Here is a 26121-nt window from a genome sequence, read left to right on the forward strand (position 1 = left end):
CTTATTTCAAATCACAGGGCCAAATTCTGCTCTCAGTGGGTTGACTTTGGCTTTATATTGGGGTACAAGAGTACAGAATTTGGACCAAAATCTTTGAAAATATCTGAACATAAGACTTTATTACTTTAGCCTTTGGATGAGTCACTATAAAGCTGAAAGCACTGGGAAATATGGGAGCATGAATGTGAGCAAAGCTGAATTAAACTCAGTGATAAAGTTTTATAGTGGTACAATAAAAAGGTATTGTTTTATAAGTGTTCTAGCATAAATTAGACTCATAGGTCTAACACCTGAGGAATGTTGAAAAATAGTGTAAAGCCTTTTTCAGACCTTATATTTCTACATATGTATTAGGTTATTTGTTTGCCTTTATTTGTTTTTAATACAAATTTGAAGGCAAATTTGATATTGTAGTCACATAAAATGCTTGTTATTTTTTCTATTTGGTGACAGAATTTCTGTAGAACAAGACAGAATATATTCGTACATACACATAACAAAGGTACTTAAATTAAAGATTGAAAACCCAACATCCTACCCCAATTTACTAAAAATGTGCCACTTTTTTGTTAACTGACAACTTTGTCAACAAAATAAAAAAGCTATGACACCTTAAATTACCATTTTAAACCATAACAGATTTCATTAAATTTATATTATTTGTATATTGTCACTTTGCTAATACCAAGGTCAACTTTTTAAAATGAAGAAAAAGTAATAAATGAAATGATCTAAACATCATTTTTTAAAAACAATTTGAAACTTTGTCATCTTAATTTTTTACCTTGGCAACTTTTTTTAAAATGCCTTTTTTAGAAACCAGAAATCATTCTGACAGTGTAACTTAAGAAAATCAGCTAATTGTGCTCTTTTATAATTAAATATATAGGCCAAAGTTTTTAAACTCTTGAACCATGCTTTCACTACTTTGGGTGGATTATTCTTTTTTTTTGCTCGTTCAGATGCTAAGCCAGTTGTACCCCCTTGTGATGGGGTTTTTAAACACCACATGGGTGAGCAAGGCATTAAAGAGTAGCTCTGGGCCCAGGCAGCCCCATCCAGTCACACCGGCAGGGCCAGTAAAAGTTGGAGGCAGGGTTTTAAAGAGGGGAGCACAGCAGCTCAGAGGGAGTCAGGCGTGGAAGGGAACAGACAACTGCCCTGAACTGTGTGGGGAAAATACTACCCAGGAGCGCCTATCTGAGGCCTCAATACAAAGAACAGTGAAGAACCTACAAAACAGAGATAAGTGACTGAGCAAGCCAGTCAGAGATTGGAGAAAAGTAACTTACTCTGGTACAACTAAAAAGATGGGTAAGAAGTGGTCCAGAGAGGGTGGAGGCTTAGCACCCCAAAGGGCCAAGTGTAGCTGCCCACCATTGGTCCCCGGACTGGAGATTGGTGGAGAGAGTGGATTCAGACTCCCCTACCCCTCCCACAAGACCGTGCAACACCAGGGGCCTTCACCTAGGTCCTAAGGTCAGAGGCCTGCTGGAATAGGCCTTGACTACTCCAAGCCCCAGCTCCTGCTACCTCTGTGCAGGAGGGGAGGACCGGAAAACCTTGACACAAGGCCACCGAAGGGCAGGACCGAATGGGACTATGGGTGGTGGTGCACCTTCTACACACCTATTTCAGAGTTAGTTCAGACATTTAGGCTATGTCTACTCTATGAGCTTAAAGGCATGCTTCCCAGCTTGTGTAGACATACTGATGCTAACTCTCATCTGATCTAGCATGCTAAAAATAGTAGTGAATCCGTAGTAGCACAAGCAGATGCAACAGCAGCGCATGCTAGCTGCCCTATAGGGTTCAGGCAGGATTGTACTTGGTGCAGTTAGCATGACGTTGCTGCTGCTGCCGCTGCCTGCGCTCCCCAGCTACATTACTATTTTTAGCATGCTAGCTCAGATGAGACCTAGCACCAGTATGTCTACACAAGCTGGCAATCATACCTCTAGTTCATAGCGTAGATATGGCCTAAGTGTAAACGCAGTTGACAACTATTAGAATGAAAAGTTTTTTTGTCAAAAAATACTCATATTAAAACAATAAATTTCAGGACAAAACTATTGAGTTTTTTTTTTTAATGTATTTTTATGTGAATTTTCTATGATTTTTTAAATCTGTTTTATAATATTTTATCAAAACCATTATCAAAATGTTCATGTGTTTTGGTAACATTTTTGATACAAAAAATTTGCTAAATTTTGAAAAAAATAAAGTCTCTTTTGAACTCTGCATATTGGAAACAACTTTGAAATTTTAAAAAGTGTAATTTTTCTGAAAGCTCGTCTTTTAGAATCTCAACTATTAGATGGGCTGTATATTATTGATAGTGAAGTCAGAATGCTCTGCTTGTTTCTATAGGGTCCTTATAAAGGTTCCCACTCTTTCCCCATGTCTCTGCACCCAAGGCATAGCACAAAACTCAGAGACCAGGGGTGTGTGGGGCTAAGGTCACAGCTGCCTCCCCGAACTGCTTTCTGGGCGGCGGCATTGTCTGGAATCAATACTTGTTATGTACTGCGACCTTGCCCCAACACACTTCTCTGGTCCCTAACACCACCCCTACACAAGGGTTTCTGATAGTGTCCTCAGTTCCTGTGCTGAGAGGAATTCTCTCTGGCCAGATCTGGGGCTTTTAGAGTTTCTTAGGCAAGTTCAGTCCTTTTGCCCAGCATAAACTGATCAGAACAAGGGAAATAATCTCACTCTATGAATCCTACTTCATGTGCCAGTATATTTATGCCTGTATCTGTAATTTTCACTCCATGCATCTGAAGAAGTGGGGGTTTTTAACCCATGAAAACTTATGCCCAAATAAATCTGTTAGTCTTTAAGGTGCCACCGGACTCCTCATTGTTTTTGTGGATACTGTCTCATTCCTTAGCAAAAGCAAATAATTTATAAATGTTTTCAGGCTCAGTCCCTGTAGTATAAATAAATGAACTGACCTGTACTTCTCAACTCTCTGTGTTAAGTTCCACTGTGGTTCAGAATCTGCTGAAGTGTTCCTTCCACTCAGGCCATTCTCAAGACTTATCATAATGGAACTCTTGGGACATTTTCTTTTGTCCTATTCATACTGGTTCAAAATTAGTCATCTGTCAACATGTTCTGTAGAAATGGGGAAAAAAACACAGAAAAAATACTTTCTTCTAATTCTGGACAAGATGCTTTATGAATAAGGAAAACAATATTATCCCTGTAGCTACTCCTTCTCTTTCTCTATTTCACTAGCAAGATGCTACCTAGCACCTTCCCCAACCCACTTCCTCCTGTCTGGGTTCCTGCTACAGTTTTAAAAAAATAGTACAAACATCCTCACATCATGTAGTTCAGAATTGTTATGGAAGCTTGCCCTAAAGGAATGTACCTCGGGCAAAGGCTTTTGGGACATTGAAAAATTAAAAATAATATTTTAAGACACAAATATCCTTCCTTATGAATAAAATGTTAAATTATTAAAACTGAAATAATTTTTAAAAATTTCATTAATGCTCATATTTGTTTACTTTTTGCATGTCTCTTCACATGCACAATGAATATAGTCAGGCCAGTTTCACTCTGTAGCCAGTTTCTAAGGTTTTGGGTGTTCTTTTAAATTCTATTGAATTTATTTTTAATTCCTGAAGTATGTCATTTTTGTAAGAGTTTATTTTACAAAATCTAAATTTTGGGGCAACTTTGACTTTATAGTCTCTTTCAAAGTACCCATAGTGTCCCTTTAATGTAGTTCAGACCAGTCCAGTAATTAGCCCAGAAAGTGTGCACCATAGGGTGATAGCTTTTAGAAGACAATATTTTACTAGCATTTTTATTTGAAACTTAGTGTAATTTAAACTGTAAAAAAAAATTATATCCAATAAATAAAGCTTCAAGATTAGATTTATCTGCTTGGTGTCTTTACATTTCATTGTAAAGACATATCATTATTATGATAATCAGACATCTACTTTCTGCATAGGATGAAATAGGATTAACTACTGGGACTACAGGATTATAAGAATTAAAAATGGGGTTCAGAGAGTCTAATTGCATATACTTATTTTCAGTTAATTGAAGTTATTTTAGTGTTATGGTAGGACCCGATCCTGCAAAAAGGTTCCGTATGGGTTATGCTCGTGACCATCACTTTTACAAAACTAGACTTTGTTATTTCCAGCAACCTACTTCATTTGAACTGTTGATGAGATTTTCAATAGCCCTGGTACATTGACGTTGAACTGAGACCATAAGTAAAACAGCCTTATTTTTCAAAAATAGGGTAGAATTTAGACATCTTCATTGACACCGACTGTGTTTCAGTTGTATGTAATGTTCAGTTGTGTGATATTCTCATTAATATGCTGTACCTAGCTTGCTGGATTTATATTTAACCAGGAAAAAAACCCTGATGAAATAAAACCAGGAGAATATTGTTTCTAAATGTTACAAATGTAGAAATTGCTTGTGCCACTCATTGCTGGAAAATGTTCACCGAAATCCATTAACTATTCATATGTTAAATTATAGTGAGGAAAGCTAGTTGTTCTTGGCCAACTGTTGCCTTGATTTACATTTTGAGAGAAGAGATTGGAACAGAAAGCTGTGTTCAAGTTGATAGTAGATACGTGGCATGGTTTCCTATTTCTACAGTATTCAGAGTAACAGCCGTGTTAGTCTGTATTCGCAAAAAGAAAAGGAGTACTTGTGGCACCTTAGAGACTAACCAATTTATTTGAGCATAAGCTTTCGTGAGCTACAGCTCACTTCATCGGATGCATACCCGATGAAGTGAGCTGTAGCTCACGAAAGCTTATGCTCAAATAAATTGGTTAGTCTCTAAGGTGCCACAAGTACTCCTTTTCTTATTTCTACAGTAGTTCAGCTAGGCTGCCTCCTGTCATCATCATTGTTCAATATCGGTATTGATTGGTTAGGGGATAAGCTTAAGAAGGCAGCTGTTGGTAGCATGGAGCTGAACACCATTTTGCTTTGAGACCTCTAATACGCAGAGAATGTTGCCCTGCTAGTTCAGTTTGGTGAATCACTGCAGCTGGTGGCCAGTCTGGGCAGGCAAGAAGCAGCATGCATTATTTTGATAATTAATCCGGATAAAGTTCCTTGCCATTACCATCCGGCAGCCTCCAATACTAGATTACAACTAGTTCAGTATTAACCTGTCTCAATGGGATATTGAGCAGGTGGCACTGTCAAATGCTTGGGAAGTGTCATACAGTGATACAGTCAGCAAGGTCAGAGGGAAGGCACAGAACAGGGCAATTTAATGAGAATTTATCGCCAGTCATCCTGTCCCATCTTCTGGCAGTCAGAGGTTTAGGGACATCCAAAGCATGGGATTGTGTGCCCGACCACCTTGGCTAATCGCTATTGATGGACCTATCCTCCATGAACTTATCTAATTCTCTTTTGAACCAGTTATAGTTTTGGCCTTCACAACATCCCCTGGCAATGAATTCCACATTTTGACTGTGTGTTGTGTGAAGAAGTACTTCCTTATATTTGTTTTAAACCTGCTGCCTATTAATTTCATTGAGTTCTTGAGGTTTTTAAAGGGGTAAATAACACATTCCTATTCACTTTCTCCATACCATTCATGATTTTATAGACCTGTCATATCGCCTCATAGTCGTCTCTTTTTTAAACTGAACAGTTTTGGTCTTTTTAATCTCTCCTTATATGGAAGCTATTCCTTACCCCAGGTCAACAATGAAGCAGGTCAAAGGTATAGGTTTGAAGTTCCCATCTGATAAGTCGCTTTTAAGATTCATTTTTATCACAAAAGCAATTGTGTGTGCTTGTGTAGATTGGTCCTTGCCAGCCTACTGAAAGTGATATTCCAAATGGACAGTTTCATCTTTTTCCTATAAACCACCATTTTTCATCTTCATTTTACAAAATGAAAAATGCACTCTTTGAAGATTTGCATGTCATGTGCCTAGCATACCATATTGTTCATATTGTGTATACTGTCACATTTCCTTGTTGTTCGGGGATACAGAAACTCAAAAATCAATGTGTTTAACAGATTCCAATGATTGGAAGAATATGCTAAAGTCAGTGTCTGTTCATGGGAGGAGGAAACAACATCTACAGTCACATGAGGCAGCTCTACAGTTTGTGACGGGTCATAGTATTAATGCATGTTTTGATAAACAAGCATCTGAAAATATTAGGAAATGGCAAGAAGTACTAAAAATATTGCTTTACACACTTTAGCTAGTTTAGCTCTCCCCTTCCTTGGCCACCGCAAAGTGTTGGAGAGCACCAGTTGTGGTATTTATTTAAGCCTCATTAAGCTACTTACCATAATACAACTTTTGCCCAGCATAAGAGTGACACCAAGAGAATCAAATACTTGACCAAAACAATTACTGATGAACTTATAAGTCTTTTAGCATCAGTTACCAGGAGGCTCATACTTAATAGCTGAAAAGAAGCTAAGTTTGTTCCTGTCATTGCAGATGCAATCATGGATATTAGTCATGTTGATCAAATGACCATTTTGCTTTGCTAATATTGATCATACCGAAGGAAAGGTACATATAAGAGAGCATTTTGTAAGCATTGTGGCAGTAAGGGAGGCAGATGCTGCATCATTGTGTGACCAGTTAACTAATGTTTTATTCTGCAAGTATGGATTAGACTCCAAACACATTTTCTGGACAGACACATGGGGCCAGTGTTATGGCAGAACTCATGCAAGATTTCAAGCAAAAGTGAAAGAATACCTTTCAGACAAGGGAGACAAAATATATGCACTATACATCCTTTGCCCAGCACATCAAATTAACCTAGTTTTGGTGCATGGTTCTGAAGATAAGGCCAGTCCAGACCTGAAGGTTTTCTTCGCAATTTTGCAGGAAATATATAAATATTTCACAGACTCTTATTATCAATGGGAAAAACTAATGATTGAGTCTAAAAATATTCTTTATCTTCAAACTCTTGCTGAAGAGAGTACAATTTTGCAGTGAGAAGGGGAACCTGATGATGCACTTCAGCCCCTGAAGAAATTGACAGGATTGATGCAGCAGGTGACACTGAATAGGCTTTGGAAAAATAAAGGAGACCTTTACATCTAAAGGCACTCTGCAAGACTAGATAGGCAGCTTGAATGAAATCCACTGAGACAATGACAGTAAATTTTCAGACTATAATTGAATGTCTAGGAGATGAAACTAGCTGAACAAAAGGGTAGTGAGGACATACTCTGAGCAAAAAGCAAAGTGTCTTTGATGGATTGGATGTTCTACCTTAATCTGTCATGGTGGCATAGGAGCTTAGTTGTCATGACTCCAGCGTTTGGAATCCTTCAGCCAAAGAAAATTGATCTGTTCCAAGTCCTCCGGACATTTGAGAGCATAGTGAATGAGCTTAGCAAACTCAGATCTGAAGAAAAGTATGAGGAAATTGTAAAAGAGTCACAGAACAGGTGATTTGAATGGGCTTTGAAAATGTAAACTATCCAAGCCATAGGAAGACACGTGTATGCCGCATGGATGATGAATTTGCACATGATTCTGTCTTAGAAGCAAAGGATAACCATTAAAGGAATATTTTGACGTTTTAGACAATGTCATCACAGAACTAAGATCTCCATGTGATTGTTTTCAAGAGGTAGCTACTCTATCTGGTTTCTTCCATCCCAGGTGACTTCAGAAAATAACTTCAGAAGAATCAAAGGAAAACGTTCTGAAATTCATGGCAAAATACTTACATTTTTCTTTAGACTTGATTCATGAGATTGTCTTTCAAGATGTATTATTTTACAAAAGACACAATGTTAAGTTTGTCACTTAGAGTGCAGAGTGACCTGAATTTCATAGTGTCAAGTTCTCTTGATGATGTTTTACCAGAAATGAAAACGTTGTGTCCACTCTTCCTCACCATACCAGTTGAAGTGGCTAATGCTGAATGTGCAAGGAGCATCGGAAGATGTGCCCAAAACTACATGCGTTCAACACTATCACAGACACAGCTGAGTGACCTTGAGCTCCTTCCTATTGAGAAAGACCATAACAGCAAATTTGGAGCTGGATAGCATTCCAGAACAATTTGCCAAGGAAAAGTGTCACCATGGTGCTAGTTTCCAATAATTGGAAATATGCAAGTCAACACAATTTGGGTGAGATTCCCTTTTGTTTAGGCTTGTGATTTGTTTTATTTATTTATTTTTTACCTTTTATGTTTAAAAAAGCTTGAAGTGACATGACCATTGAGCCCAATGCTGCTTGTTTGGTGACCATGTTCTGACCCTTAAATGTATCCCTGGTTATAGATTGTATTGGAAGATATTTTAAAGATATGGCTGCTTGTATAGCCACAGCTGCCATTCTGTTCCAGGCCCTTCAGTAGCCTTGGTGGAAATGTTGTGATATCAAGCATACCACAAATCTGCAGCTCCGTAGAACTATGGTTATACCAACTTAATTGTATGGTAGTGAATTCTGGTTGCAGAGGAAAGCTGAAGAGTGGTGGATTGATTTTGATTCTCATTGTCTTCATCAGCTCCTTCATATTAAGGGTCAGGACAAGATCACCAGTGAGGATATTCATAGCTGAATCCAGTAACTTCCTCCATCAGCATTAGTTCGCTTTCAGAGCTTTTCTTGGTATGGAAATAATTTGGCTGAAATTACAAAGCATGTTTATCAAGGAATGCCACTACATGGTCAGCGGTCACATGGTTGCCATAAGCTTTAGTGACACAATAAGATCACCAGTGATGGACACAGACTGAACATCCAGACAACGCATCATAAGGACCTAGCCAGAGACTAATTCCAGGTGACACTCAATCTGTAAGGTGGCTATTTACCTTGATGATAATAATGAAATATATAATTTTGTATTTGGATTTTTTATTAATATTATCTCTCTTTTTTAAAAGTACCATACTCTTTTGTTTACTTTTTTGTAAGTACAATACTCACAATAATTTCCAAGATACTGGAAAATTGATATTGATAAAATTCTGGCCCCATTTAGCATAAGCAGAAGAGTGAATGAATTTCAACCTGCATGACAGAATAAAATTACATGGCTACATAGTCAACTTTCAGCTGAAAATTTCTTGAATAATTGAAACTTTGACTGATACCACAAAGAATCAGTTGGGTTTTTAGAAATGTACAGTATTTATTAAAATGCTAATACCACTGGAATACCTAATGTCTGGTATTTTTCACCATACTGTCACACTGTCTGGAGTGGCTCACGACCGTGAGTACCTACCTCAGGGCAGACTGACAGAAAACAGAGCAGACACCCCAAACTGGTAGTATGTTCAATAATTAGATTTCACCAAGTCAGTAACAAATGTGAACTCCTAGATCACTGTACCAGTCTTACCATGGAGTCACAGACAGACTGGAGAGTCTAAGGGGACTATCTTGCCACGCGGACAAACTAGACTTTATGATAAAGGGTCACTTAAACCAAAAATCACATCACATCAGGTTGTTCCCAATCCCAAGAGCCCAGTCACTTACCCCAGATCATTTGATACTCTAGATCTCACACCAAAGACAATGCAGGTAGCCAATTCTATAGTAAACTAACTAATGATTTGTTAGCTAAGAAAAGAAAGTGAGAGTTATTGAGAGGTTAAAGCAGGTAAAATATAGGTACAGGTGAGTCACAGTCTATAATTCCAAACGCTGGCAGAGATGTAATAAACTGCCAGTTTCCAAAAAGTCTCTCAGGGCTACCCAGAATAACTCTGTGGATCTCGGTCTTCTTGTTCATTATTCCACCCTGTTAGAATCGAAATAATCCAGAGATGAAGGGTGTTTCCTTTAATCTATTCTTATAGCTTCTTCTCACAGAAAACAAGCTGACAGCGTCACTACCCACGTAGGCTTTTCCTTTGGTGATGGAGAGTGAGAAATGCATTTTGAGTCTTTGACCTCCAAACATCATACACAATGACCACTTGCTTTGAAATTAGCACTTTTCTGTTAAAAGTTCTTCATCTGCTTTTCACAAGACTTCTTTCTCCTTTGATGGGTTTATATAGTTACAGGGGTAAACACAATGTAAATGTTTGCTACTCTATTATACCAGGATACAGATAAGTAAAAACAACGTATGTAAAATTCCATTAGTTTTCATGGGGTTTAACCACCAAATACACTCTTATACATTTAACAATTACTTTGATTTATACTAATACACAAGTGAATTGACCTGGGGCTTTAGCATGCGCTAGCATCTGGTCTGCCAGCATCATACATACATTACTGTTTCCCAAATGGGAGCTACAAATTTTAGAGTATTATTGTTTATCATTCAGAAAATAAAAGAAATAAATACATTTTGTTCTCTTTTATGCCCCCCCCCCCATCCCTCAAAGCACAAGGTTTTTTTGGTACAGATATGGTATAGAGCCCAGTTCATCCTTCTCTATTGAAGTCACTGCCTCCCCTTACACCTATGTTGAATTTGGCTCAATGTCTGAAATTTACATTAGGTCATGGAATGAAAATTTTGAAGCTTTACACTGTAACTCATGACAAGTAGCAACCAACGGCCAGGAATGTAACATCTGCCCAGATGGATTCAAAAGTATAAGAAGCAACCCTCTGGTGTGCTACAGATGTCTAATAAGTTACAATATTTTGAAAATATTTGAGTTTCTAATGGACTCCATCTTGCACTTTAAGAATTTTATGTGAGTACCACCATTCCCTTTTGTACTGTTGCTTTCATACCTGAACACAGGTTTATGAATTTTTTTCTTTAAGCACATAAACTAATTGTAAATACTTAAGGACGTTTAGTATCTTGAAATGCAAGTGCTTCTTGCTGAGTTAGCTAATAATCTTTAAAAAGAAAAGGAGTACTTGTGGCACCTTAGAGACTAACAAATGTATTTGAGCATAAGCTTTTGTGAGCTACAGCTCACTTCATCGGATGCATTCAGTGGAAAATACAGTGGGGAGATTTATGTACACAGAGAACATGAAACTACGGGTGTTACCATACACACTGTAACGAGAGTGATCCGGTAAGGTGAGCTATTACGAGCAGGAGAGTGCGGGGGGGGGGGGGGGGAAGAAACCTTTTGTAGTGATAATCATGGTGGGCCATTTCCAACAGTTGACAAGAACGTCTGAGGAACAGCGGGGGGGATAAATATGGGGAAATAGTTTTATTTTGTGTAATGACCCATCCACTCCCAGTCTTTATTCAAGCCTAAGTTAATTGTATCCAGTTTGCAAATTAATTCCAATTCAGCAGTCTCTCGTTGGAGTCTGTTTTTGACATTTTTTTGTTGAAGAATTGCCACTTTTAGGTCTGTAATCGAGTGACCAAAGAGATTGAAGTGTTCTCCGACTGGTTTTTGAATGTTATAATTCTTGACGTCTGATTTGTGTCCATTTATTCTTTTACGTAGAGACTGTCCAGTTTGACCAATGTACATGGCAGAGGGGCATTGTTGGCACATGATGGCATATATCACATTGGTAGATGTGCAGGTGAACAAGCCTCTGATAGTGTGGCCGATGTGATTAGGCCCTATGATGGTGTCCCCTGAACAGATATGTGGACACAGTTGGCAACGGGCTTTGTTGCAAGGATAGGTTCCTGGGTTAGTGGTTCTGTTGTGTGGTGTGTGGTTGCTGGTGAGTATTTGCTTCAAGTTTTGGGGCTGTCTGTAAGCAGGGACTGATCTGTCTCCCAAGATCTGTGAGAGTGATGGGTCGTCCTTCGGGATAAGTAGTAGATCCTTGATGATGCTTTGGAGAGGTTTTAGTTGGGGGCTGAAGGTGATGGCTAGCGGTGTTCTGTTATTTTCTTTGTTAGGCCTGTCCTGTAGTAGGTAACTTCTGGGTACTCTTCTGGCTCTGTCAATCTGTTTCTTCACTTCAGCAGGTGGGTATTGTAGTTGTAAGAACGCTTGATAGAGATCTTGTAGGTGTTTGTCTCTGTCTGAGGGGTTGGAGCAAATGCGGTTGTATCGTAGAGCTTGGCTGTAGACGATGGATCGTGTGGTGTGGTCTGGATGAAAGCTGGAGGCATGTGGGTAGGAATAGCGGTCAGTAGGTTTCCGGTAAAGGGTGGTGTTTATATGACCATGTGCCAGCAATGCCCCTCTGCCATGTACATTGACGAAATTGGACAGTTGCTACGTAAAAGAATAAACGGACACAAATCAGACGTCAAGAATTATAACATTCAAAAACCAGTCGGAGAACACTTTAATCTCTTTGGTCACTCGATTACAACCTAAAAGTGGCAATTCTTCAACAAAAAAACTTCAAAAACAGACTCCAACGAGAGACTGCTGAATTGGAATTAATTTGCAAACTGGATACAATTAACTTAGGCTTGAAAAAAGACTGGGAGTAGATGGGTCATTACATAAAGTAAAACTATTTCCCCATGTTTATCTCCCCCCGCCCCGCTGTTCCTCAGATGTTCTTGTCAACTGCTGGAAATGGCCCACCTTGATTATCACTACACAAGGTCGTCCCCCTCTCCCCGCTCTCCTGCTGGTAATAGCTCACCTTACCTGATCACTCTTGTTACAGTGTGTATGGTAACACCCATTGTTTCATGTTCTCTGTGTATATAAATCTCCCCACTGTATTTTCCACTGAATGCATCTGATGAAGTGAGCTGTAGCTCACGAAAGCTTATGCTCAAATAAATTTGTTAGTCTCTAAAATACCACAAGTCCTCCTTTTCTTTTTGCAGATACAGATTAACATGGCTGCTACTCTAAAACCTAATAATCTTTGCAGTTTATGGCTAAAACCCTCACTAATTTAGATCAGTATTTACATTTTGCAAAGCAAACAGAGAGTTTTAGACTAGAATAATAAAAGTTGATGAATAAAAGGCTTATAAAGACATATTAAATTATCATTATTTTATTTTTTGGCTTAAAAAAAAAAGTCTTCATCCATGTACTATATTTGCTGAACTTCACCGTTAAAAGGATTTAGCAAAAAAATTAAGAGACAAATCTGTCAATAATCAGATATTAATTCAAAGAAATAGCAAAAACCTAATTTCATATATCTATGTCTATGTCTTTTCATACATGGTGAACAACTGATAGGCTATTACTAACTTGTCTACATCTTAATCTGGGGGTTTTAATTTTATATTAACAATATTGCATTTGTGAAATGTCTTGTTCAAACTGAGAATTTTCAGACTCACTCCCTCTAGGAGGTTTGGAAAATCTAGTCACAATCAGAAGACAAAAAGGAGTACTTGTGGCACCTTAGAGACTAACAAATTTATTTGAGCATAAGCTTTCATGAACTACAGCTCACTTCATCTTTTAAAATGTTGTAGCTTCTCCCAGCAACGTCGTTGCTAGCTTCCTTGGTTCTGCTGCCCTAACTACTCCTGCTGCTTTTCTCTCTGTTTATGACAGGACAGTGGATTCACTGTGGAAGTGATTATGTGAGAATAGTGACTTCAAGTGGGGAATAAGCAGCAGGAACACACAAACATTTAAAACAAAAATCTTTCTTTCAAGTATATATTTGTATATTACAAATTATAACACAGAGGCAGGATTGTCCTTAAATGTATTTTTCACAGTTTTCCTTAAGTTATCTGCAGGTCTTTAATGGAAAATTTGACAGCTTTAATTCAGCAGGGTCATTTTGGCGAATGCCATGTACAATATTTTAAGAGTCTCAAGTCAGATGGGGGTCTACAAAGCTAACACAAAGACATGGCCAGCATTCAGAGGAAACTGCAAAGAAAAAAACCCACTGCTTTTGTCCTTTACTGCTTCTTTATAAAGACTGTCTCAAAGTCTGTCAGGCTTGTCAGAAAAGCAAATACACATTCTTTGTCTAAGGCAGACTGCTTATTCATTGCTTGCCAAACGCATTTTAAGAATGTAATTCTAGCATATATTTATAACCCTTGGTAAGCACCCCATACATACATCATGCAAGAATATTAATGATCAGTGAGTTATTAAGTTTTCCAATGATATATTACATGCCACCTTTTGGGTATATATCATGACAGAGTTAGGTGTAGTGATTACGTCAGGCCTGACAAGAGTTGTTTACACAGGGTACTGAACCACCAGTGAGCCTCGGTCACACCGCTGCTTTGACCGTATCACTCCTCTTTTTGCATTCCTCCTCTGACTCCCCCTTCTCTATTGCATCAAACATAAGTTGCTCTATTCACTTTAAAGGCCCTTCATAATCAATCTGCACGCCTCTTATCTCTCATTCACTACTGAGCTGTTGATGCTAATCTCCAACCAGCCCATGATGTCAGATTCCATTGCCCCACATGTTTGGGAGATGCTACCACATTATTAAGGCACCATGTTTTCAGTTTTTATTTTGTTTAAAATTTCCTGGGAATTCATCAGTGTTTATTACAAACATTTAAAATGGGTGAAAATGAGTGCAAAAAAATTATCTTCACAGTTTTCTGGGTAAATATCAGGGTTAATATTGGCTATGGGAGGATAGAAAAAAGCAACAGAGAAAAGTAAGAGTATTAAAAGTAAAAGCAGTTTATTCATGAACTGTACATAATATGGACACATATGCATCCACATGCTTGTGTATATATCTTCCACTACTTTGCCTTACTTTAATAGACAGCCTCACATTTACACTTAGACTAATTTATTATTAACATAAAACACATCTACCTAATGTAATGTATTGAATTTTCTTAAAATTAGTATTTTAATGTACTTGAGTGGTCTAAAATTCAGGTGAAAAACTAGTAAAAACTGGTAGCTATTTTAAAACCCAGGAATTATTTTGCTAAAAATCAGTAAAAACTGAAGATGAAAGGTGTATTCATTATCTACCTTCAACGGGGCCAGTTCTGGGATAGAAAAGCCAGGCAGTTGCCCTGGGCACCAACTTCCAGGGGATACTATGCTGCTCACTTTTTTTTTTTTCCCCCTCCACTGATCGATTGGCTGGCCATTTTTGCTCCTGTGATGAGCCAGCTGTTTGTATGTTTGTTTGCCTGGCAGCTGACGGAGTAGAAGCCTACCACCACTCCTGACCTTCAAATCCCTCCTCAAAACTCTCCTTTGCCCAAAAAACTTGACAGTGGTTTGGCTGCTGGTGTGAAATGCCTATCATGTTGACCATTATTGCCTCTTTGTACTCCCCCATTTATCTGTATCCATTTGTTGACTCTTGTCTGATAACTAGATTCCAAGATCCTTGGGGCAGCAACTATCTTTTTGTTCTCTGTTTGCACAGTGCCTAGCACATTGGGAGCCTGGTCCATGACAAAGGCTCCTAGATGCTACAGTAATACAAATAATTAACAATAATAAAGTTTTACTTTCTCAGGTAAATTATTGACTATATTTTAATCTACCCTTACATCAATATAGTTGTTTTCAGATTAGGGCACCAGGCTAGGACTTGGGAGACTAGAGTTCAATTCCCAACCCCACCACAGAATTCCTGTGACACCTTGGGCTAGGCATTTAGCCTCTCTGTACCTCCATTTCTCATCTTTAAAAACTGGAATAATAATACTTCCCTACCTCAGCCCTGGTCTACACTAGGACTTTAGGTCGAATTTAGCAGCATTAAATCGATGTAAACCTGCACCCGTCCACACGATGAAGCCCTTTATTTCGACTTAAAGGGCTCTTAAAATCGATTTCCTTACTCCACCCCTGACAAGTGGATTAGCGCTTAAATCGGCCTTGCCGGGTCGAATTTGGGGTACTGTGGACACAATTCGACGGTATTGGCCTCCGGGAGCTATCCCAGAGTGCTCCATTTTGACCGCTCTGGACAGCACTCTCAACTCAGATGCACTGGCCAGGTAGACAGGAAAAGAACCGCGAACTTTTGAATCTCATTTCCTGTTTGGCCAGCGTGGCAAGCTGCAGGTGACCATGCAGAGCTCATCAGCAGAGGTGACCATGATGGAGTCTCAGAATTGCAAAAGAGCTCCAGCATGGACCGAACGGGAGGTACGGGATCTGCTCGCTGTATGGGAGAGGAATCCGTGCTATCAGAACTCCGTTCCAGTTTTCGAAATGCCAAAACCTTTGTCAAAATCTCCCAGGGCATGAAGGACAGAGGCCATAACAGGGACCCGAAGCAGTGCCGCGTGAAACTGAAGGAGCTGAGGCAAGCCTACCAGAAAACCAGAGAGGCGAACGGCCGCTCCGGGTCAGAGCCCCAAACATGCCGCTTCTATGATGAGCTGCATGCCATTTTAGGGGGTTCAGCCACCACTACCCCAGCCATGTTGTTTGACTCCTTCAATGGAGATGGAGGCAATACGGAAGCAGGTTTTGGGGACGAAGAAGATGATGATGATGACGAGGTTGTAGATAGCTCACAGCAAGCAAGCGGAGAAACCGGTTTTCCCGACAGCCAGGAACTGTTTCTCACCCTGGACCTGGAGCCAGTACCCCCTGAACCCACCCAAGGCTGCCTCCTGGACCCAGCAGGAGGAGAAGGGACCTCCGGTGAGTGTACCTTTTAAAATACTATACATGGTTTCAAAGCAAGCATGTGAAAGGATTACTTTGCCCTGGCATTCGCGGCTCTCCTGGATATACTCCCAAAGCCTTTGCAAAAGGTTTCTGGGGAGGGCAGACTTATTGCGTCCTTCATGGTAGGACACTTTACCACTCCAGGCCAGTAACATGTACTCGGGAATCATTGTACAACAAAGCATTGCAGTGTATGTTTGCTGGCGTTCAAGCAACATCCGTTCGTGTGTTATCCTCAGGAGAGTGAGAGATAATCCATGGTCACCTGGTTGAAATAGGGTGCTTTTCTTCAGGGGACACTCAGAGGAGCCCATTCCTGCTGGGCTGTTTGCCTGTGGCTGAACAGAAATGTTCCCCGCTGTTAGCCACAGGGAGGGGGGAGGGTTGAGGGGGTAGCCACGCGGTGGGGGGAGGCAAAATGCGACCTTGTAACGAAAGCACATGTGCTATGTATGTAATGTTAACAGCAAGGTTTACCCTGAAAGAGTGTAGCCAGTGTTTTATAAAATGTGTCTTTTTAAATACCGCTGTCCCTTTTCTTTTCTCCACCAGCTGCATGTGTTTCAATGATCACAGGATCTTCTCCTTCCCAGAGGCTAGTGAAGATTAGAAAGAAAAAAAAACGCACTCGAGATGAAATGTTCTCCAAGCTCATGCTGTCCTCCCACACTGACAGAGCACAGACGAATGCGTGGAGGCAAATAATGTCAGACTGCAGGAAAGCACAAAATGACCAGGAGGAGAGGTGGCGGGCTGAAGAGAGTAAGTGGCGGGTTGAAGAGAGGGCTGAAGCTCGAATGTGGCGGCAGCGTGATGAGAGGAGGCAGGATTCAATGCTGAGGCTGCTGGAGGACCAAACCAGTATGCTCCAGTGTATGGTTGAGCTGCAGCAAAGGCAGCTGGAGCACAGACTGCCACTACAGCCCCTGTGTAACCAACCGCCCTCCTCCCCAAGTTCCATAGCCTCCACACCCAGACGCCCAAGAACGCGGTGGAGGGGCCACCGGCCAACCAGCCACTCCACCACAGAGGATTGCCCAAAAAAAAGAAGGCTGTCATTCAATAAATTTTAAAGTTGTAAACTTTTAAAGTGCTGTGTGGCATTTTCCTTCCCTCCTCCATCACCCCTCCTGGGCTACCTTGGTATTCATCCCCCTATTTGTGTGATGAATGAATAAAGAATGCATGAATGTGAAGCAACAATGACTTTATTGCCTCTGCAAGAGGTGATCAAAGGGAGGAGGGGAGGGTGGTTAGCTTACAGGGAAGTAGAGTGAACCAAGGGGCGGGGGGTTTCATCAAGGAGAAACAAACAGAACTTTCACACCGTAGCCTGGCCAGTCATGAAACTGGTTTTCAAAGCCTCTCTGATGCATACCACGCCCTCCTGTGCTCTTCTAACCGCCCTGGTGTCTGGCTGCGTGTAACCAGCAGCCAGGCGATTTGCCTCAACCTCCCACCCCGCCATAAATGTCTCCCCCTTACTCTCACAGATATTGTGGAGCACACAGCAAGCAGTAATAACAGTGGGAATATTGGTTTCGCTGAGGTCTAAGCGAGTCAGTAAACTGCGCCAGCGCGCCTTTAAACGTCCAAATGCACATTCTACCACCATTCTGCACTTGCTCAGCCTGTAGTTGAACAGCTCCTGACTACTGTCCAGGCTGCCTGTGTACGGCTTCATGAGCCATGGCATTAAGGGGTAGGCTGGGTCCCCAAGGATACATATAGGCATTTCAACATCACCAACAGTTATTTTCTGGTCTGGGAATAAAGTCCCTTCTTGAAGCTTTTGAAACAGACCAGAGTTCCTGAAGATGCGAGCGTCATGTACCTTTCCCGGCCATCCCACGTTGATGTTGGTGAAACGTCCCTTGTGATCCACCAGAGCTTGCAGCACTATTGAAAAGTACCCCTTGCGGTTTATGTACTCGCCGGCTTGGTGCTCCGGTGCCAAGATAGGGATATGGGTTCCGTCTATGGCCCCACCACAGTTAGGGAATCCCATTGCAGCAAAGCCATCCACTATGACCTGCACATTTCCCAGGGTCACTACCCTTGATATCAGCAGATCTTTGATTGCGTGGGCTACTTGCATCACAGCAGCCCCCACAGTAGATTTGCCCACTCCAAATTGATTCCCAACTGACCGGTAGCTGTCTGGCGTTGCAAGCTTCCACAGGGCTATCGCCACTCGCTTCTCAACTGTGAGGGCTGCTCTCATCTTGGTATTCATGCGCTTCAGGGCAGGGGAAAGCAAGTCACAAAGTTCCATGAAAGTGCCCTTACGCATGCGAAAGTTTCGCAGCCACTGGGAATCGTCCCAGATCTGCAACACTATGCAGTCCCACCAGACTGTGCTTGTTTCCCGAGCCCAGAATCGGCGTTCCACAGCATGAACCTGCCCCATTAGCACCATGATGCATGCATTGGCAGGGCCCATGCTTTCAGAGAAATCTGTGTCCATGTCCTGATCACTCACGTGACCGCGCTGATGTCGCCTCCTCGCCCGGTAGCGCTTTGCCAGGTTCTGGTGCTGCATATACTGCTGGATAATGCGTGTGGTGTTTAATGTGCTCCTAATTGCCAAAGTGAGCTGAGCGGACTCCATGCTTGCCTTGGTATGGCGTCCGCACAGAAAAAAGGCGCGGAATGATTGTCTGCCGTTGCTCTGACGGAGGGAGGGGCGACTGACGACACGGCTTACAGGGTTGGCTTCAGGGGGCTAAAATCCACAAAGGGGGTGGCTTTACATCAAGGAGTAGTTCAGGCAGGACTTCACGGAGGGTTCCAATAAGAAATGGTGCACCTAAGTTATTGTTCTTATTGGAACAAGGAGGTTAGCCTGGCCTCTGATTGATACATGGATAGATTTACCTCGCTGCACCTTCTCTGTGAGTGACTGCAGTGTGACCTAGAGGAATGAGTCCCCTAGACAGGGGAGGAGGCAAATGAGTACAAAACAAATCTGGTCTATTTCTTGTTTTGATCCACTCCATCTATCTTTTACATCTTTGGCTGGCAGCAGACGGTGCAGAAGGACTGCAAGCCATCCACATCTCATGGCTGCTCAGCAGAAGATGGTACAGTACGACTGCTAGCCATCCTCATCTCTTGCCTGCCCGGCAGAAGATGGTACAATACGATTGCTAGCCATCGTCATCTCTTGCCTGCCCAGCAGAAGATGGTACAATACGACTGCTAGCAATCCGTATTGCCTGCCTGCTCACCATTAGATGGTTCAATACGACTGACTGCAGGACTAAAGAGAATGACCTGGTCAAGTCACCAAAAATTTAGTCCCTGCGCCCATGTCTGCCCAGGCGCTCCCAGCCGACGTGGCCAGGAGCACCTCGGACATGACGAGGACGGCTATCAGTCATACTGCACCGTCTGCTGCCAGAAGGCAATGGGTTGCTGCTACTGTGTAGCAATGCCGTACCACGTCTGCCAGCACCCAGGAGACATACGGTGACGGTTACCTGAGCGGGCTCCATGCTTGCGGTGGTATGGCGTCCGCACAGGTAACTCAGGAAAAAAGGCGCGAAACAATTGTCTGCCCTTGCTTTCACGGAGGGAGGGAGGGAAGGGGGGGACTGACGATATGTACCCAGAACCACCCGCGACAATGTTTCAGCCCCATCAGGCATTGGGATCTCAACCCACAATTCCAATGGGCAGCGGAGACTGCGGGAACTGTGGGATAGCTACCCACAGTGCAACGCTCTGGAAGTCGACTCTAGCCTCGGTACTGTGGAAGCACTCCGCCGAGTTAATGCACTTAATGCACTTCTGTGGGGACACACACACTCGAATATATAAAACCGATTTCTAAAAAACCGACTTCTATAAATTCGACCTTATTCCGTAGTGTAGACATATCCTCACAATACCAATACCCCTCTGAGGGTAACAGCCACAAGAGACTGTGAAGCACTTAGAAATCTACCGATGAGTAAGAGCTAGCTATTATTATAATTTAGTTAATTATCCCAGCAAAACAAGCAATGCCAAGGGTACCTGTACTCTGGACAATAGCAGAGTTGTAGGACAGTATTACAATATTACAGCAGGTTTCAGAGTAACAGCCGTGTTAGTCTGTATTCGCAAAAAGAAAAGGAGTACTTGTGGCACCTTAGAGACGAACCAATTTATTTGAGCATAAGCTTTCGTGAGCTACAGCTCACTTCATCGGATGCAGCTCTCCAACACCACTTTCTACAAGCCATTACCCTCTGATCCCACTGAGAGTTACCAAAAGAAACTACAGCATTTGCTCAAGAAACTCCCTGAAGAAGCACAACATCAAATCCGCACAGACACACCCCTGGAACCCCGACCTGGGATATTCTATCTACTACCCAAGATCCATAAACCTGGAAATCCTGGGCGCCCCATCATCTCAGGCACTGGCACCCTGACAGCAGGACTGTCTGGCTATGTAGACTCCCTCCTCAGGCCCTACGCTACCAGCACTCCCAGCTACCTTCTAGACACCACTGACTTCCTGAGGAAACTACAATCCATCGGTGATCTTCCTGATAACACCATCCTGGCCACTATGGATGTAGAAGCCCTCTACACCAACATTCCACACAAAGATGGACTACAAGCCATCAAGAACACTATCCCTGATAATGTCACGGCTAACCTGGTGGCTGAACTTTGTGACTTTGTCCTTATCCATAACTATTTTACATTTGGGGACAATGTATACCTTCAGATCAGCGGCACTGCTATGGGTACCCGCATGGCCCCACAGCATGCCAACATTTTTATGGCTGACTTAGAACAACGCTTCTTCAGCTCTCGTCCTCTAGCGCCCCTACTCTACTTGCGCTACATTGATGACATCATCATCATCTGGACCCATGAAAAAGAAGCCCTTGAGGAATTCCACCATGAGTTCAACAATTTCCACCCCACCATCAACCTCAGCCTGGTCCAGTCCACACAAGAGATCCACTTCCTGGACACTACAGTGCTAATAAACGATGGTCACATAAACACCACCCTATACCGGAAACCTACTGACCACTATTCCTACCTACATGCCTCCAGCTTTCACCCTGACCACACTACACGATCCATCGTCTGCAGCCAAGCTCTGCGATACAACCGCATTTGCTCCAACCCCTCAGACAGAGACAAACACCTACAAGATCTCTATCAAGCATTCTTACAACTACAATACCCACCTGCGGAAGTGAAGAAACAGATTGATAGAGCCAGAAGAGTTCCCAGAATTCACCTACTACAGGACAGGCCTAACAAAGAAAATAACAGAACGCCACTTGCCGTCACCTTCAGCCCCCAACTAAAACCCCTCCAACGCATTATTAAGGATCTAAAACCTATCCTGAAGGATGACCCAACACTCTCACAAATCCTGGGAGACAGGCCAGTCCTTGCTTACAGACAGCCCCCCAACCTGAAGCAAATACTCACCAGCAACCACACAACAGAACCACTAACACAGGAACTTATCCTTGCAACAAAGCCCGTTGCCAACTGTGTCCACATATCTATTCAGGGGACACCATCACAGGGCCTAATAACATCAGCCACACTATCATAGGCTTGTTCACCTGCACATCCACCAATGTGATATATGCCATCATGTGCCAGCAATGCCCCTCTGCCATGTACATTGGTCAAACCGGACAGTCTCTACGTAAAAGAATAAATGGACACAAATCAGATGTCAAGAATTATAATATTACAGCAGTGGGCCTCAACCTTTCCCACACTGCAACCCTATGTTACAACCGAAAAAATTTTCAGAAACCCCTATTCTAGGGGAAAGGGGAGGTCAGGCTCAAAAATCACCTGTTTGGAAACTTTCTGGAGGCCATAATCCCCAGGCCCAGAAGCCATAATATAGAAACAATAATATTCCTGACTATTGATAAGCTCTCTGAGCATCTGCTCCTGGGGGAGATTACTGCAAAGTTGCTGATGCTCAGCATGTACCCCCAAAACAATGTAAACCTGCAGGTGATACCAACCTGAGACCTTATAAGGTTCCAGGGCAAGCAAACTTCGACTCTTCCTTGCTTAAGGAAAGAGGCACAGAGGGATTAATTATTGCATCTGAAAGTGTTTCTTTAGTTTAGGTCCAAAATTTAAAGAGTACGTTCAAAAAAATTCTCAAACTAATTATTAAATGAAGTATTTTGTAGTTTTTTACAATGCTTTATTCGAAACAACATTTTGTTTGGACGTCAAATATTCCCCTGCACTGTCATACCAACATAAACAAACCATTACACACCAACATCTTCCCAATGCCAAACAGGTACACCACACACCTACCCCTTCCTCTCCTACTCCATAAATATACCACACAGTACCGCACTCCCCAATCACTCACACCTATACCACACAAACCTTTCCTCTCATACCTCCCAATCCCTTTCCCCTACACCACAGTCCCTGTTTCCTGCCTCTGCCTCTTCCCCCTATACCACATAGACCCATTCCTCTCATGCCTCCACTGTACTCACCCGGCCCCTATACCACACAGCCCCTTTGTCTCCTGTCCCTACCCCTTTCCCCTACACCGCACAGCCCCTTCCTCTCCTACCCCCACTGTACTCACCCCTCATTCCTATACCGCATCCCCTTCCTCTCCGACCCCCACTGTACCCACCCCTCACTCCTATACCGCACCCCCTTCCTCTGCTACACCCACTGTACCCACCCCTCACTCCTATACCGCACCCCCTTCCTCTCCTACCCCCACTGTACTCACCCCTCAGCCCTATACTGCACCCCCTTCCTCTCCTACCCCCGCTGTACTCACCCCTCAGCCTTATACCGCACCCCCTTCCTCTCCTACCCCCGCTGTACCCACCCCTCACTCCTATACCGCACCCCCTTCCTCTCCTACCCCCGCTGTATTCACCCCTCAGCCCTATACCGCACCCCCTTCATCTCCTACCCCCGCTGTACCCACCCCTCACTCCTATACCGCACCCCCTTCCTCTCCTACCCCCGCTGTATTCACCCCTCAGCCCTATACCGCACCCCCTTCCTCTCCTACCCCACTGTACCCACACCTCACTCCTATACCACACCCCCCCTTCCTCTCCTACCCCCACTGTACCCACCCCTCACTCCTATACCGCACCCCTTCCTCTCCTACCCCCACTGTACCCACCCCTCACTCCTATACCGCACCCCCCTTCCTCTGCTACCTCCACTGTACCCACCCCTCAGCCCTATACCGCACCCCTTTCCTCTCCTACCCCCACTGTACCCACCCCTCACTCCTATACCGCACCCCCTTCCTCTCCTACCCCCACTGTACCCACCCCTCACTCCTATACCGCACCCCTTCCTCTCCTACCCCCACTGTACCCACCCCTATACCACACCCCCATCCTCTCCTACCCCCACTGTACCCACCCCTATACCGCACCCCCTTCCTCTCCTACCCCCACTGTACCCACCCCTCACTCCTATACCACACCCCCTTCCTCTCCTACCCCCACTGTGCTCACCCCTCAGCCCTATACGGCACCCCCTTCCTCTCCTATCCCCACTGTACCCACCCCTCACTCCTATACTGCACCCCCTTCCTCTCCTACCCCCGCTGTACCCACCCCTCACTCCTATACCGCACCCCCTTCCTCTCCTACCCCCGCTGTACCCACCCCTCACTCCTATACCGCACCATCCCTTCCTCTGCTACCCCCGCTGTACCCACCCCTCACTCCTATACCGCACCATCCCTTCCTCTGCTACCCCCGCTGTACCCACCCCTCACTCCTATACCGCACCCCCTTCCTCTGCTATTCCTGCTGTACCCACCCCTCAGCCCTATACCGCACCCCCTTCCTCTCCTACCCCCACTGTGCTCACCCCTCAGCCCTATATCGCACCCCTTCCTCTCCTACCCCCACTGTACCCACCCCTCACTCCTATACCGCACCCCCCTTCCTCTTCTACCCCCACTGTACTCACCCCTCAGCCCTATACCGCACCCCCTTCCCCTCCTACCCCCGCTGTACCCACCCCTCAGCCCTATACCGCACCCCCTTCCTCTCCTACCCCTGCTGTACCCACCCCTCACTCCTATACCGCACCCCTTCCTCTCCTACCCCCACTGTACCCACCCCTCACTCCTATACCGCACCCCCTTCCTCTCGTACCCCCACTGTACCCACCCCTCACTCCTATACCGCACCCTCCCTTCCTCCGCTACTCCCGCTGTACCCACCCCTCAGCCCTATACCGCACCCCTTCCTCTCCTATCCCCACTGTACCCACCCCTCCCTCCTATACCGCACCCCCCTTCCCCTCCTACCCACGCTGTACCCACCCCTCATTCCTATACCGCACCCCCCTTCCTCTGCTACTCCCGCTGTACCCACCCCTCAGCCCTATACCGCACCCCCTTCCTCTCCTACCCGACTGTACCCACCCCTCAGCCCAATACCGCACCCCCTTCCTCTCCTACCCCCACTGTACCCACCCCTCACGCCTATACCGCATCCCCTTCCTCTCCTACCCCCACTGTACCCACCCCTCACGCCTATACCGCACCCCCTTCCTCTCCCATCCCCACTGTACCCACCCCTCAGCCCTATACCGCACCCCCTTCCTCTCCTATCCCCACTGTACCCACCCCTCACTCCTATACCGCACCCCCTTCCTCTCCTACCCCCGCTGTACTCACCCCTATACCGCACCCCCTTCCCCTCCTACCCCCGCTGTACCCACCCCTCACTCCTATACCGCACCCCCTTCCCCTCCTACCCCCGCTGTACCCACCCTTCACTCCTATACCGCACCCCCTTCCTCTCCTACCCCCGCTGTACCCACCCCTCACTCCTATACCGCACCCCCTTCCTCTCCTACCCCCGCTGTACCCACCCCTCACTCCTATACCGCACCCCCTTCCTCTCCTACCCCCGCTGTACCCACCCCTCACTCCTATACCGCACCCCCTTCCTCTCCTACTCCCGCTGTACCCACCCCTCACTCCTATACCGCACCCCCTTCCTCTCCTACCCCCGCTGTACCCACCCCTCACTCCTATACCACACCCCCTTCCTCTCCTACCCCCGCTGTACCCACCCCTCACTCCTATACCGCACCCCCTTCCTCTCCTACACCCACTGTACCCACCCCTCACTCCTATACCGCACCATCCCTTCCTCTGCTACCCCCACTGTACCCACCCCTCACTCCTATACCGCACCATCCCTTCCTCTGCTACCCCCACTGTACCCACCCCTCACTCCTATACCGCACCCCCTTCCTCTGCTACCCCCACTGTACCCACCCCTCACTCCTATACCGCACCCCCTTCCTCTCCTACCCCCGCTGTACCCACCCCTCACTACTATACCGCACCCCCTTCCTCTGCTACTCCCGCTGTACCCACCCCTCACTCCTATACTGCACCCCCTTCCTCTCCTACCCCCACTGTACTCACCCCTCAGCCCTCTACTGCACCCCCTTCCTCTCCTACCCCCGCTGTGCTCACTCCTATACCGCACCCCCTTCCTCTCCTACCCCTGCTGTACCCACCCCTCACTCCTATACTGCACCCCCTTCCTCTCCTACCCCTGCTGTACCCACCCCTCAGCCCTATACCGCACCCCCTTCCTCGCCTACCC

General features: G+C 44.4%; 1 protein-coding gene and 1 long non-coding RNA gene across 3 annotated transcripts in view; one reads left to right on the forward strand and one right to left on the reverse strand.

The window, feature by feature from the left end:
• The window catches only part of LOC141995895 (uncharacterized), a 77671-nt gene that overhangs the window by 48497 nt on the left and 3053 nt on the right, over positions 1 to 26121 (reverse strand). For both annotated transcript variants that reach the window (XR_012641427.1, XR_012641428.1), the window contains exon 2: positions 2958 to 3120. This is a non-coding gene — a long non-coding RNA (uncharacterized LOC141995895). The remainder of the gene's footprint in view (positions 1 to 2957; positions 3121 to 26121) is intronic.
• LOC141995765 (uncharacterized) lies at positions 16240 to 20424 on the forward strand. Its single transcript, XM_074967149.1, has 3 exons — positions 16240 to 16465; positions 17045 to 17483; positions 20364 to 20424. The coding sequence occupies exons 1-3, from the start codon at positions 16240 to 16242 to the stop codon at positions 20422 to 20424; spliced, it is 726 nt and encodes a 241-aa protein (XP_074823250.1).

This window comes from Natator depressus, chromosome 11 (genome assembly GCF_965152275.1).
Source record: "Natator depressus isolate rNatDep1 chromosome 11, rNatDep2.hap1, whole genome shotgun sequence".
Taxonomy (NCBI): Eukaryota; Metazoa; Chordata; order Testudines; family Cheloniidae; genus Natator; species Natator depressus.